At 47.9% G+C, this 13,780-nt stretch overlaps 1 protein-coding gene across 1 annotated transcript; it reads left to right on the top strand.

Annotated features, from left to right (window-relative positions):
- The first annotated feature begins 509 nt into the window (after positions 1-509).
- SHOX (SHOX homeobox) lies at positions 510-11,391 on the top strand. Its single transcript, XM_040055508.2, has 5 exons — positions 510-912; positions 4,083-4,291; positions 8,825-8,882; positions 8,972-9,060; positions 10,493-11,391. Exons 1-5 carry the CDS (start codon positions 639-641, stop codon positions 10,736-10,738), a joined length of 876 nt encoding a protein of 291 aa, XP_039911442.1. The 5' UTR covers positions 510-638; the 3' UTR covers positions 10,739-11,391.
- Positions 11,392-13,780: the final 2,389 nt, after the last annotated feature.

The following is a 13,780-nucleotide window of genomic DNA, read 5'->3' as shown; positions in this document are numbered from 1 at the left end:
CCTTTTTTATTGAACACTCATTTTCCTTTCCTCTTGACAGCGATACATTTAATTGCAGGAGCTCAGTTATTTGGTTAGCTGTGGGTCCGCTTTTACTCACAGTGTTGCCACGCACAGGATGTCCTTAAAATCAATTAAGTCTTCCTCGACTCTCATTTCTGCAACCCATTTACAGAATGTAGGTACCTATTTTCATGTTTTCCTCTTTCCCCCTCCCTCCCTTTTATTCCTCTCTCTCTCTCTCTCTCTCTCTCTCTCTCTCTCTCCCTCTCTCTCTTCCTCTCCCCCCCTCTTTTTCGCTGTTGCCTCTTTGCCTCCCTAAATCAAGGTGCAAAGATGCCAAAGAGTGATGAAATGAAAAGAAAGCCAATTGCTGGACTGAGGTGGGGGAGATAGCTGCTCGGAGTCCGCCTGCGACTATGGAGCAGTCAGTAATTGCTGGAGACAGGGAGAGCTGGGGGTTGGGCTGAGGTAGCCATGTATAAATAGTGTGATCTCAAATTGAAAGGCATAAATAACAGCAGGAGTGATCTAACCCTATACAGCCCATCTTCTACGTGCAAAAACAGCGTGTGGAGGACGGCCACATCTCCGATTGAAAACAAGTGGATCTCTGTGGATAAGATCACCGGGCAGCCATGGAAGAACTTACGGCTTTTGTATCCAAATCTTTTGACCAGAAAAGCAAAGAGAGCAGCAGCGGCAGTGGCAGCGGCAACAAGAAGGAGACGATCACGTACAGGGAAGTTTTGGAGAGTGGGTTGGCTCGCTCTAGGGAGCTTGGAAACTCTGATTCTAACCTGCAGGACATGACCGAGAGCAGCAACCATTGCCCGGTGCATCTTTTCAAAGACCACGTAGAGAGCGACAAGGACAAACTGAAGGAGTTCAACACGGGCAGGACAGCGGAAGGTAAGAGCAGGGCTGGGAGCCCTCCGCTCCGCGCTTCTCGCCGGCAGCCCCGGTCCTCTCCCCGGCCGCCCCTGGCTCTGCGCAGCGGGGGCGACTTGGGCACCGCGGCCGCGGTTCCGGCCCCGGCGGGGCGAGCGGGATCCCGCATCCTGCTCCCTGCTGCGGTCACCTCCCTCCCGCGGCGGGAACACAGCCTTAGGAACACGTACTGCTGCATGCATAACGTGAGCGTAGCCGTGAAAAATAAGTCACAACTTCGGTCCTGCCCCACCCCCCCCAGCCCCCGTTCATATCCGAAATCGATCCGGTGCGTTAGGCGTTCTCTCGCCTGGGGGAAGGGGGCAACGCACCACGTCAGACGTTTTGTCTATCTGTGTATTTTTGTACGCGGAGACCTTGTCCGGGGAGTTTTAATGTCTTAGGAGACCTGTTCTTCCTGCTTCCGGGCCGTCAGGATGCTGCTGTTTGTTCTGGGAGAAAGCGGGATGTGGAGAGGGCTCTCTCTGGATATTTTGTCTTGGGTCGGTCAGTCTGTCCCCATTTAGAGGCTCCGACCGGCGGGGACGAGAAGCAGGAGAGGAGCCTGGCTGTGGGGCAGCTGCCCGGCCCGTTGAGACAGAACATCGCTGCGGTGGGAGGCACCGGCCGGCCCGGCCGATGGGTCCCTCGGTCCCCTGCCAGTCCTCTCACCCGGGCCGGGGCAGCACGGCACCCCGCCGACCGAGGGGCAAAATGACATTCCTTCTCTAAGCAACAACAACAACAATTTAAATATATATATATATATATATATATATATATATATATATATATATATATATGTTTTAAAGCAAGACAACTAAAAATCCCGCACAGACTCACAAGGGAAGGAGAGAATTAAAAGGACGGTGGGATTAGAAAGTTGAGAAAGTGTCTCTAGGCAAGTTAGACAGGTGGACCTGCCTGGGGAGCTACTGGCTAGCCTGGGGTAATAAAAACCGGTTAATAGGTTGGGGAACAACAAGCAGCCTTTCAGCTGTTTCCTACTGTTTGATCTTGTTTAATATAACACTAGGAGATTTAATTTACAGCCCAAACTTTTATTTAATATCCTCCTCTTTTCTACCTGCTCCCCAAACAGAGGAACGGGGTATAATCTTGTATTCGGGTACCCACATTTCTGCACAAGCCAGTACCACTCAGCTCTGCTTATTTTCCTTCTCTGGTAGAGAGATTGAAAAATAAGAAGGTTCCGTTTAAAGGAATCGTTCGCGCAGGAAATGATTTTAAAAAATGAAAGCGGAGCATGCTTCAGAAATTAAAAAATATAATGAGCAGGAAAGCAAGAAAAACCCTTCTCCTACTATCCCTTTTCCCCGTGAATCGAAATTCAGGCTTGTATGTTTAGTTAATCTAATCTACGGAGAGGGGCTGGGGGTGGGGATGGAAGGGAGGAGTTGGAAAGAGCTGAGATGCTTGTGACAGTTTAAATTCATGCCAGGTTTCAGTCTAATTTCAACTGATTCCAGCGTGTGATTTTAGTCCCACCGATAGGCTAGTTAATATTTTATACCTATCACGGACATGCTGTAGCCTCAGAAAAGAGACAGCTTTTGAACGCGCCTGATTTTCCCTAGGCATTTGCTGGGTTAGCACCCTCGTCTTTTCACAGGGATTCCCTTTACAGGAGAAATGAGAACAAAACGCCATTAAAACCAACCAGCGAATATCCCCATCCGGAGGCCAGACCCTTCCCAAAGTTTTATACAGCCGGTGTCAGCTCGGAGCCCGGGGGAACGATCACGGGCAGGGATAGTTTTCGTTTTGGAAGTGAAAACGAATGCTTCGGCTTGGGTCTGGCCTTACTTAAGCCCAGAAGCAGTTTATTACGTTGAAGCCCAGACTCTTTATTACGTCTAATTAACTTACGATTTGCAGTTAATAATTTGCATTTTGGGATGACCCTAACTATATAGGTTAATATATGTTGATACATTTCTCTGTGCGCGTATACATACGTAAATATGTATAGAATACCTGTGTACTTGGTGAGGGAAAAAGGAATTAATTCGGGATCATCCGCAGATGCGACTGCCCCCAAACCCACACCACCCAGAAGGTGAGGCATGACAAAGGAGGCAGTCAGAGCAGGCTGGTCCCGGGACTCCGCCGGTGCCCGCGCTGGATGCGCACCCGGCGGGGCGCCCCGGGCAGGCAGGGGATCCCGGGGAACCGGTTCAGCCTAAAGCGGTGTCCCTCGCTCCAGCATCCCTTCCTCTTTTCGTTAGCTGGATTTAAAGGAAGAACAGTGCTTTAGGCCTCAAGGCATTAAGGAAAACCGGGAAAATTATAATAATAAAGACGTAGGAAAGAATAGGCCAAATCAAAAGAAATCATCCTATCCAAGACAGAAAAAGGGAACGGGCAGCACCCGCTGCCCCCACAGCCTCCCCTCTGCCCGGGACAAGCATGCTCAGCGCCTGCCTCTAGTCGCAAGCTCTCCACGAGCCCTGTTGGAGTCCCTGAAGGTTGGGAGGGCTCTTGTTGTTTCTGAGGGGCTGGGAGTGACCCATGGCTCTGGAGCTCGCTGTCCCGCACAGGGACCCGTTGGCAGGTATTTTGGGGGAAAGAGGGTTGTTAAGGACGAGAGAGACGGGCGGTCTCCGTTTCATGCCCAGAGAAAGTTTCTTTTACGAGACAAATACTATCATCGTCGCTTCACTACGACGGCGGTAGGGAGCTTCTTGCATAACCCTCCTCGGGAGAAAACGTCGCCGGAGAAACCCCCTTCCCCCACCTCTTCCCACTGCCTGGAGGTATCGGGGGGCCGGCGGTTTTCCTACCAACCCCTTCCCCGAACTGGCCGCACCAACCCCGGAAAGAAAACAAAATGACATTAATCTGTATAGGTTTTCTGACTGGGCATCAGACAGGCAAGGCAGCGCGGGTCCCTTCCTCCCTCCGGCCCTGGGGCGAGCTGCCCCCTGCCCGGCGCGGAGCCTGTAGCGGAGCTCAGCCCCCCTCGTCCCTCCGGAGCCTGCCCGGGGACCTCCTGCCCCCCCGCCGGCTGCACCCGCAAGTTGCGCTAAGTTTGGGGACGAAGAGGGGAGGAGGGAGACCCCTGTGTGAGCGAATTTCGAAGAGGTGCGAGGGGAGGCTCAGCGTCATTTTCTTCTTCCTCCTCCTGGCAGGGATATACGAATGCAAAGAGAAGAGGGAAGATGTGAAGTCAGAAGATGAAGACGGACAGACCAAGCTTAAACAAAGGAGAAGCAGAACCAATTTCACACTAGAGCAGCTGAACGAGCTGGAAAGACTTTTTGATGAGACTCACTATCCGGATGCCTTCATGAGGGAGGAACTAAGCCAGAGGCTGGGACTATCTGAAGCTAGGGTTCAGGTAAGAGAAAGGCTCTGTTCCTGGAAACATGCTCACCTCAATTCCTAACTGCCAGCGGATCCTAGCACAGTGCCCCGTTTCATGCAGAACGGGGAGGTGAAGGTAGAGGTGGCACGTGTGATGGGAAAGCTGTTTGCGTGTCTGCTGTACCTGTCCTACCAAGCAGTTATTCCACTCTGGGATTATCTGCCCGTGTCTAGCATTTCCTAGGAAGGCGGTTTAATTTTTTTTTTTTTTTTTTTTTTTTTTTAGTATGTGTGTGGGATAGGGTGGTTGGGTGGTGATAGTGTTGACAAGTCTCTAATAACTGAACAACTGCTTTTAAATTTTTTTTTTTTTTAATTTCTTTTTCTCCTTGCAAACGTGCCATTTACTCTCCCTTAATCTTTACTTTCTTCCCACTTTTTCTATTATGGGACCATTATAGAGGAAAAAAAAAAAAAAAAAAAAAAAAAGGCCAGAAAACAATCGGCTGAATAAGGCTAGACAGTTTGGGTGCTGAGGGACGGGATTAGCCAGAGCCGGGGGAAAGGTGCCGGCTCTGATTCGCACAGCAAGCGTATGAATGCATGCCACCCCATCTGGTGGAGGTTCCCCCCGTCCCTCCCATCCTGCTTCAGAGACAGCTAAATGCCAATTAGGCTTCAAAATCTTGAAAATAGATCCGGTTGCTGTAGTCCTGGGGCCACCAGAGCTGTCTGTTTGGGTGGTTCCACATCGATTATTTCAAAATTCGATTTTCAGTTTGATGCGAAAGAAAAATACTCCCTCTTCCCCCAAGCCAACTAGAGAATGCTTCCACAAAACAGATGTCATATTAAAAAAAACCCAAACCAAACCAACAAACAACAAACCCCCCCCCCCCCTCAACCAAACAAAAAATCCAACATAGAAATAATTAACAAAAATCTACCTAGGAAAAAATAAGATCAACCTGTGGCTCTCTGAGCAGGCCCAGAGCAGGAGAAACCTGAAGGAAATCTCTTCTTGGATTAAAATTCTATGCTTGGTCTAAGAGACAAAAACCAAACTACAACTCAAGAAGAAAAAGTCACCAAGGCAACCCCTCCACTGAGCAAAACGCCCTCATGCCCTGGAGATAAGAGATGCCCATGTATATGTATATCTGCCCATAGGAGTGTGCGGGTGGCTCCACACAGGCATGGGTATGGCTCTGGGGGCATAGATGGAGGCCTCCATGCCTTGACCGCACTCCCGGGGCACAGCAGGAAGTGCAGAAATAAGGCCCCGAGCTGGAGTGGGGAGAAGGGTCTGTTTGAGCCTCTCCTTAACCTTGGAAAGCAAGCAGACACCACTGCTCAGCTAGCATTTGCCTGAGCCAGCCACTACCTCGCTTTAAACAGCTGTCTCCTGGAGGCAAATCCTGAAATAAATGGAGTACAGTACCTAAGTTGCTGTTGTTCCTTTTTTTTTTTTTTTTTATTTTTTCCCCCCTTCTTCCCTGTTTTCAAGGTTTTATTCTCCCCTCAGCTCCTGTGACTCTCAGTACAGAGCGAGCAGGGCAAGGGATGGTGCCAGGCATATGCCTTAGGAGTGGCAGCTTGCAGGGAATATTGCAGGGGTTCAGAGTGCTGCTGGCCTACTTTCTCCTGGAAGATTGATCTAACCACACCACATAAATTAATGAAAAGATTAAACTTTTGCTGAAGGGGACATCAACTCTTATGTCATCTTCCCAGATCTTCTTACTTGGGCTCTGTAATATCTTTCCAAGGCCTTGATGTACTGTTTCTATAAAAATAAATTACTTGTAATTGAATTCTGCACTCTTTCTTTCAAGTACTTTATTACTGAGGAGCACCTTAACAGGATGTTCATAGTTACAGGAAAATTGGTGCTTCAAGTGCTTACAGATCTTAAAACAGCACACACACTCAAAATAAATAAATAAATTAAAACAACCCAACCAAACCCCAAAAGATTCAGGAGATTAAAAAAATAGTATTTAATAATTTTATAAAAAAGGTTTGTGTGGATTAAAAAAACCCTATGCATAAAATAAATGTAAAGAGTAAAAAGAGGAAAAAGGGATAATTAATTAGGAAATAAGCAGAGTTAATATCCATCAAGAAGTGGAAACAGAAAAAAAAAAAAAGAAAAATAAATGGGAAAGGTTTGTTGTTACTGTTCCCCTCCCCCCTTTTTTCCTCCCCTAATACTTTTGCAATTGTTCTCTAATTCTTATCTGAACCTCTTGTCCCTTGCTGTTAAAGGATATAGTTTCAATTTAGCGTGGAAATTTGCTGTAAATAAATTGAAGTTCCTATGGTAGCTAGTCCTTATTAACCTTTTATTTTTAGTGTTGTACTGGAAACTCATATCACCCAGCTGTCAGGGTTATAATTGAAAGTTATGAGACCATAGTGAGGAGCAGGCAGTAATTCAATTACAACAAATATCTTTGGGTTTATGGTGCAGGGCTAAATTAAATGTCATTATTCACTGTCTCTAATGGAAATCAAAAGGAAATCAGATTAGAGCATTTGTGAAAGAAATCACTGAGTGATCCTTAATGAAGAAATAACTGTCTAAAACAGTGTACTGTGCTTTACTTAGCATATTCATGACTAATTGGAATTGATCGCGAATCACACCAAGCCTGATTTATTATCGTTTAACGCAGTGGCTAATTCATCACTTTTATTCCTCATAACCTTATTTTTTCGTAGCTAAAGGGAAAGGGCACTTCGTTTTCCAGATTTAAATATAATTTCGGTTTGAAAGATGTTCTGATTTGCAAGAGAAGTTGTTTAAACGCTGCTTAAATTTCTTCTGACAATTTACACTGCTTTGGCGAGGCCGGGGGTGGGGGTGGTTGTGTGATGTCGTGGGGAACACGCACAAGGAGATTTCCTGCTAGGATTTACCACAGTAAAAAAAAAAAAAAAAAAAAAAAAAAAAAAAAAAAAAAAAAAAAAAGAAGTATTATTGTAGCTAGCTACAGCTCGATAATATTTTGCATGCTCATACTTAAGTACATACGTACACTTATATAAAATCCCTAATCAGTTAAAATGAGAAGCGATGCACGTTGTTAATATTTGCGTATTGCTGGTAGGGAAAAGTGGGCTTGCGGTGCGCCGTGCTGTACAGGGCAGCGGGGCGGCAGCGATGCCCGCTTAGCGCAGGGAGGATTGCGCTGGCGACAGCCTCCAGGGACAGGAACTAGGACTGGTGGGTTGGTGGGTGGGTCCGTCTGTCCATCCGTCCGTCCGTTGGTCGGTCGATCTGTCCGCACCCGCGGCGCTCCGCAGTCTCCCGCTGTGCGCTGCCCCCACGGACACCCTAGGCAGGAAAAATGGTGCGCTAAATCAGAGAAGGCCAATTCCTACTTAAGAAAATCACTGAGGTACCCGAGGTAATTAATGCCTTCGGAAGCCTTTCTTTGCACTAATTACTCCGTTGTAAATGACCATCATTAAGGCAATTGAAGAAAGCTGGAAGGGAAAATTTGATGTAGGAAGTGCAGTTAGTATTAATTAACCGTATGATCTCTTGGCAAGTGCAAGAACATCAAAGGTTGTAGGTGTTTACTTAGCCACAAGATTTTATCAGCGGTGAAAGTCAATGTTTGTCCATATTCGGTAGGTTTTGGTGCAAAGATAGGGATCCGCAAAATATTTTGGCCCGCGTTTCTGATGATGTTTTGGGGAGAGCTGTTAATCGAGCATGGCGGAAGGGGAAAAGTAGTGAAGGTCTGAAACACCCCTGGAAAAGAGGCACGGGAAGCACAGTGGCAAACTGCAAAGTTCTGCGACTGTTTGAGTGAGAACGGTTGGAACTGGGGAAGCATTATCGAATTACAAGCCTTCCTCGGGTAGGGGCATAAGCACTTCTTTACATCCCAGCCTGCAAAAGATGCTGCTCTTGTCTGGCCAGAAGTCTGCAGAAACGGATTTTGTTTTCTTTAACATTTAGGGAAGGGGGAATGATTCAGACACTTTCGCGAAAGTTCAGCGTCTCGCATCTTGTCGGGGATCATCGATTTCAAGCCCAGCTCGGGAGAGGGCAGGAGGTCCAGTCTCTTGGGGGCTAGACCGCGGAGTCTGACCCGGCTCACGCTGGCTCTTCCCGGGCTGCTTAACATGACTGGGAAGGGTACGAGAGTCCCTCCCGTCCTGCGGGTGGTCTCATTGTAAGTGTCGCTCCAGACGGGACCGCCACTGCCTGCCCAGGGGACTCGGGGCCCTCCGAGACTCGGCGCTAAGCGGCAGGCTCCCGGTGTCTCCGGCTGCCAGCGCGCTTCCCATCTCCTGGGTTCAATTGAGGGACCGCAACAAGGAGCAGGACCTCCCCCACGAACAGCCCCACAGCAGCACAGAGAGGGGCTCATTCCGCCTGGGGTCGAGCTCGTCCCCTCGGCTGCTCCCGAGGGGAGACCTCAGCGAAGCTGCGCAGTCACTCGCCTCACCCCTCCATCCCTGGCTCCTGAGATAGTGCTCCCTTAGCAGCTCCCTAGGCCACCTCCATTTTTGTTGTTGTTTTGTTTTTGTTTGCTTTTTCTTTTCATAGGTCTGGTTCCAGAACAGGAGAGCAAAGTGCCGAAAGCAGGAAAACCAGATGCACAAAGGTGGGTTAGCGGTGCGGACCGGCCGGGGTTGGCGGCCTCGGAGCCCCGGGCCGCCTTCGCCACTCACCCGGCCCTGTCTGTCTCCGCAGGTGTGATCCTGGGAACCGCCAGCCATTTAGATGCCTGCAGAGTAGCCCCCTATGTGAATATGGGAGCCCTGAGGATGCCTTTCCAACAGGTAGTTAGCTCCGGTTTTATTTTACTTTCCCTCAGTAAGCTCCGACCCCCATTCGTTTGCACGGGAGGAAGCCGGACACGTTTACAAGTGCCATTTATATAGAAGTTGGCACGTATTAAAAACAGGCTATAAAACTTCGTGAAGGAGCCCCCGCCCGGCTCTCGGGAGCTCAGCGCTCCTCGGGACCGAGCGGGGGGGTCCCTCGGCCCCGGGAGGCGCCGGCGGGGCTAAGTGTGCGATGGGCTGGCACACGGCCCCAGGGCCGCCCGCAGACCGGCCTGGCCTCCCGGGGCTGCATCGCCTTCCCCGGGCCCGGGAGTGCCCCCGGCCAAGCCTGCCCGCCCGCTGCGGGACGGGCCGGCCAGGTTCCGAGCAGCCCAGGGGGCTTTGGTCCTCTCCTGGCGCCGGAGAACGCTGCGGGAGGAGGCTTTTCCACCCGACGGCGAAACCTTGAGGGGGAAAAAAACTATGCGGACCCTTGCGCTGTAGTTCCCCACCTCATTCCCCGGCGGGCTGTTGAGACCCGTCCTTTTCCGACGGATGCGGCCACCCTGGAGGTGGGGAGCCTGCTCCTAAATGCTCTGCCACCCTGATGGTCAGCCAGGACGGGCGCAGCGGCGGAGCGCAGGTACCGACGCCACTGCGGGGCCCGGGTCCACGTCCAAGGGAGGCGCACCCACCCGGGGAAGGCCGCTGGGGAAAACTGGGACGAGGGTGATGAAATTCCGTTTTCCTGCTTCTAGCCGGTTGTAACTCTCCCTCACTCGTTGGTGGCTTTTTTTTTTTTTTTTTTTTTTTGGTCAGTTAATCGGGGAATTGATTTTTTTTCCAGCCCAAAGGGACCCTCCGCCACCTTCTCCGTCTCGGAGACACGTGGAGCTGACAGATTAATTGTATTGATTTTTAAAAGACATATTTGGACCAAAATAATTAAATACATAAATAAACTCTTCCCCCGAACCTACCCGAAGCTGAAATCTCTCAGTCAACCCAATGTGTTTGTATAGGTCTAGAAAGCTCCAAAGCAAACACCAGCCGGGTATAAAAGGCACCCGTGCCCAAAGAGTTTTTATAGAAAGGTATAAATAAACATCCCTGGGGAAAAAAAAAAAAAAAAAAAAAAAAAAAAAAAAAAAAAAAAAAAAAAAGCGCGCTATTTAGCACTTGTTGGCGCCCATGCCTTGGGATTTATTTATTTAAAACCGCCAGGAGGAGGGTTGAGCGCGTCTCTGTGCCCTTGGTTGAGCAAGGAGGGGAGTTTTGCCGCCCTGACTGCGGGGGAAACTCCGCTCTCAAGTCGGTCTGTTTACCCGCCGGGCTCCCGGGAAGGGTCGGGCTCGGGGCTGCGCGGCCTGGGGCGGGCTGGGGGCTGCGTTCCCCTCCTGCGCCGCGGGCTCGGCGCTGACGCCGTGTCTCTGCCCCCGCCGCCCAGGTCCAGGCGCAGCTGCAGCTGGAGGGCGTGGCCCACGCGCACCCGCACCTGCACCCGCACCTGGCGGCCCACGCGCCCTACCTGATGTTCCCGCCGCCGCCCTTCGGGCTGCCCATCGCCTCCCTGGCCGAGTCCGCCTCCGCCGCCGCCGTGGTGGCCGCCGCCGCCAAGAGCAACAGCAAGAACTCCAGCATCGCCGACCTGCGGCTGAAGGCCCGGAAGCACGCTGAGGCCCTGGGGCTCTGACACGCTTCCCCCGAGTCCCCCGTCACACCCCGCCCCGGGTACCCGCGGCGGGCGGGCGTGTGACCCGCACGGACCGCCGCTCTGCCCCCCCGCTCCTCCTCATCCTCCTCCTCCCCGGCTGCAGGGCGAGCAGCGAGCGCTCCGGCCAGCCCTGCCGCCTTATCTCTCTTTTTAATTTTATTATATATATTTTTGTTTTGTTTTGTTTCTTTGCCCTTCCCCGAGGTCTGCGAGCGCCGCTTTGCCCGCCCGGCCGCGGGGACTGGGCGGCCGGAGGCGCCGCGTGGCGCGGGGGGGACTCTCCGCCCGCCGCGGACACAACACACGCGAGCAGCAAACACGCACCCGCCAGTCAGAGACTCCTCGGAGGACAAAGTAGGTGGGAGGAGAGAGAAACGAGAGTTTAAAAAAAAAAAAATCACAAAAAAGAGGAAAGGAAACCATCTCTAAATTATGTTAATCTGTGAACATTGGGGACACTTTGGATTTTTTGACCCTGGCAAAAGCGATCGCTCCGGCATAACGTCATCTGCTGCTGTCAGTTTTGCTACCTTGTGCATGTGTCAAACTAAACACGTTTTGAAGATCAGAAATATATTAGAACAAAACTAAACAAAACAAATAGTAATAATAATAAATAATAAATCCTTGGGGCTGGTCTCCATTAAAGATGACATTTCTTTGTTGCCAACAGTATTATTTCACTGCCATGAATCTCTTCCATCACTGAGGAGCTGCTGCTGCTGCAGAACTGGTTTGAATTTAAATGTGGAATTTCAGATCTGAGGCAAGGCAGGTTTTTATTTTCCTTCGTCTATTTCCTAAAAAAAAAAAAAAAAAAAAAAAAAAAAAAGGCAGCAATAACAAAAAAGTGTGCATCTCAAATAGCTATGTCCTTTGAAAGGAGAAAAAAAGAGAGACTAGAATTTACAAATTGTTAGTGATAACTTGAAAGATGGGAACATAAGAAATGCACCTGTTTTACCAGAATTACCCGAACTCAAAGAGATGTATTGTGCCACAGAAACAGGTCAATTTTTCATCCCCCCCCCCCCCCCCCCAATGCCTAGATCTTTGAATCAGAATCTCACTGTTTCTTTCACTGTTTTACAGGATGTAGAAAGAATGAATTATACAACAAAGATGGACATACGGTTTTAAGGCATAATACTGATGCAGCATTAATTTTAGTGAAATGCAATTAAGTGCAGTAAAGTGCAATACTGTAAATATTATAGATTTAAAAAAAAATAGCCGTACCTTTTCTGTTATTAACCAATTCTGCAAGATCCATAACTTAAATCCTTTATGCTCAGACTGGTGCATTGCAGCTGCTTGCCAAAATGACAGTCCGAGTCTTCTAGGAATGGATAAAGTTATATGTATCACATATGGGAAAAAGTAGATACGACAATTTCTAGTCAACTTAATGTGCCATATTTCTGGGAAGCAAGCTGAAAAGTCTGTGTGACATTTTCACATGATTTTAAGTAAGAATCAAAACAGCAACAAACCCAAACAAATCAAAAATCCTATAGGAGTGTTCTGTAGAAGAAGACAAGTTCAACATTTGTCCATTTTAATTTTTGCCTGTGATTTGGATGCCAAGTTTTAAGCTAATGCTTAAGCAAAGTAACTACTACAAATCCAGCAAGGATGGAGAACAAGGAAGTCCTTTAAATTGTCTTACCAAAGTGTCTGGGTTTACTGACCCTCCTCCCCAGTTTCACTTTTTTCTGTTATTCACTTCTAATTAGTTTTTTTTTTTTTTTTTAATTTGCTAGGGAGGAGAGAGGAAGGTACAAATAGTGGTCTTGTCTTAATCTAACAAGATAGTTATTTGTTGCCTTCACTACCAAGGTCTGTGTTGGTGGAAGGTTATCCTCTGAATAGCACCATTATTAGGCCTGCTTTTTATGTCTTGTTTAGCAGTCCATTACTAGTTTTGGCTTTTGCTGATATTTATCAATTTCAAATATTACTGTAGGACAAAAATTCATGCTTAGGATAATTTTTAGAGATTTTCTTTTTTTTTTTCCTTCAAATTTTGATATTTTCTAGCAAACAAAATTTCTGGAATGTCAAAACTGTGTAATTTCCTTTCTATTTATTATGTGAGAAGTAGTTAATGTCTTGGGTTTGCTGCGGCTGATAAAATTTGCCTGCCTTTTTTACCTCTCTGTGAAAGTCTAGTACCTTTTAAAAGCAAGGCCAAAATATTAAGGTAGCATTACTTGTTGCTGAGAAATACAGACCAAATCTCAGGCAGTTAACAATTTCTTATTGTCTGGAAAGTAAAACGTTACTCATGATGATGTATGAAGTTCTGGCTAGAATGAGAAGTATCTAGTTCCAGCACTTTTGAAATGCAGATCTGAAAAATAAACATCAGCACAAAGCTGGTTTAGGCTGAAGTAAGTAACCTGTTATACTGGACACCCACAGCCACTGAAGGAGAATTAAATACACAAGTGTTGAAGACCAAAGGCATAGAGTTATCGACTGAATGGTGACTGCTTGTTATCTGTACCTCTAATCTAATTGTTAGCCTTTCAAATAATCTTTTGAGAATTTGAGAGAAGCTTACATTATTATTTGCACTGGACTTTCAGAGAGGAGTGATTTTTTTACCCTCAAATAATTCCATAGAGTGAACTTGTTGAAGCTGTAGGGTTGGGATGTGAATTTTCTCAGACATCCAAGTGAGATGCTGAGAAGTGCTACCATTCTCAAAGTGTTACAGGACACACATACAGTATGCATACACATTGCATGGGGAAGAATAACTTTGTGCCTTTGCTGTTCTACTAGATACAAACAGCAAAAAATGCCTGTAGATTCCTCTCAGAAATTTTACTTCTTTACGGTACTCAAAACAAAGCGGCAACATGAATACAATTCCTTGCTAAGATGAAACAAGGCTGGTAGTGTAGCATACATCTTTCCAGAATGAAATAATCTTACTTTTTTTCCTGAGTGCTTTCAATGGATGTCTCAAGGAGACAAGTCTTGCTCTCTACCATAGAAGGGAAGAAGGTGGCA

The sequence above is a fragment of the Hirundo rustica genome, chromosome 2 (genome assembly GCF_015227805.2).
Source record: "Hirundo rustica isolate bHirRus1 chromosome 2, bHirRus1.pri.v3, whole genome shotgun sequence".
NCBI lineage: Eukaryota > Metazoa > Chordata > Aves > Passeriformes > Hirundinidae > Hirundo > Hirundo rustica.
The sequence above is the reverse complement of the archived record's forward strand: the minus strand, read 5'-3'. Positions and strand labels throughout refer to the sequence as shown.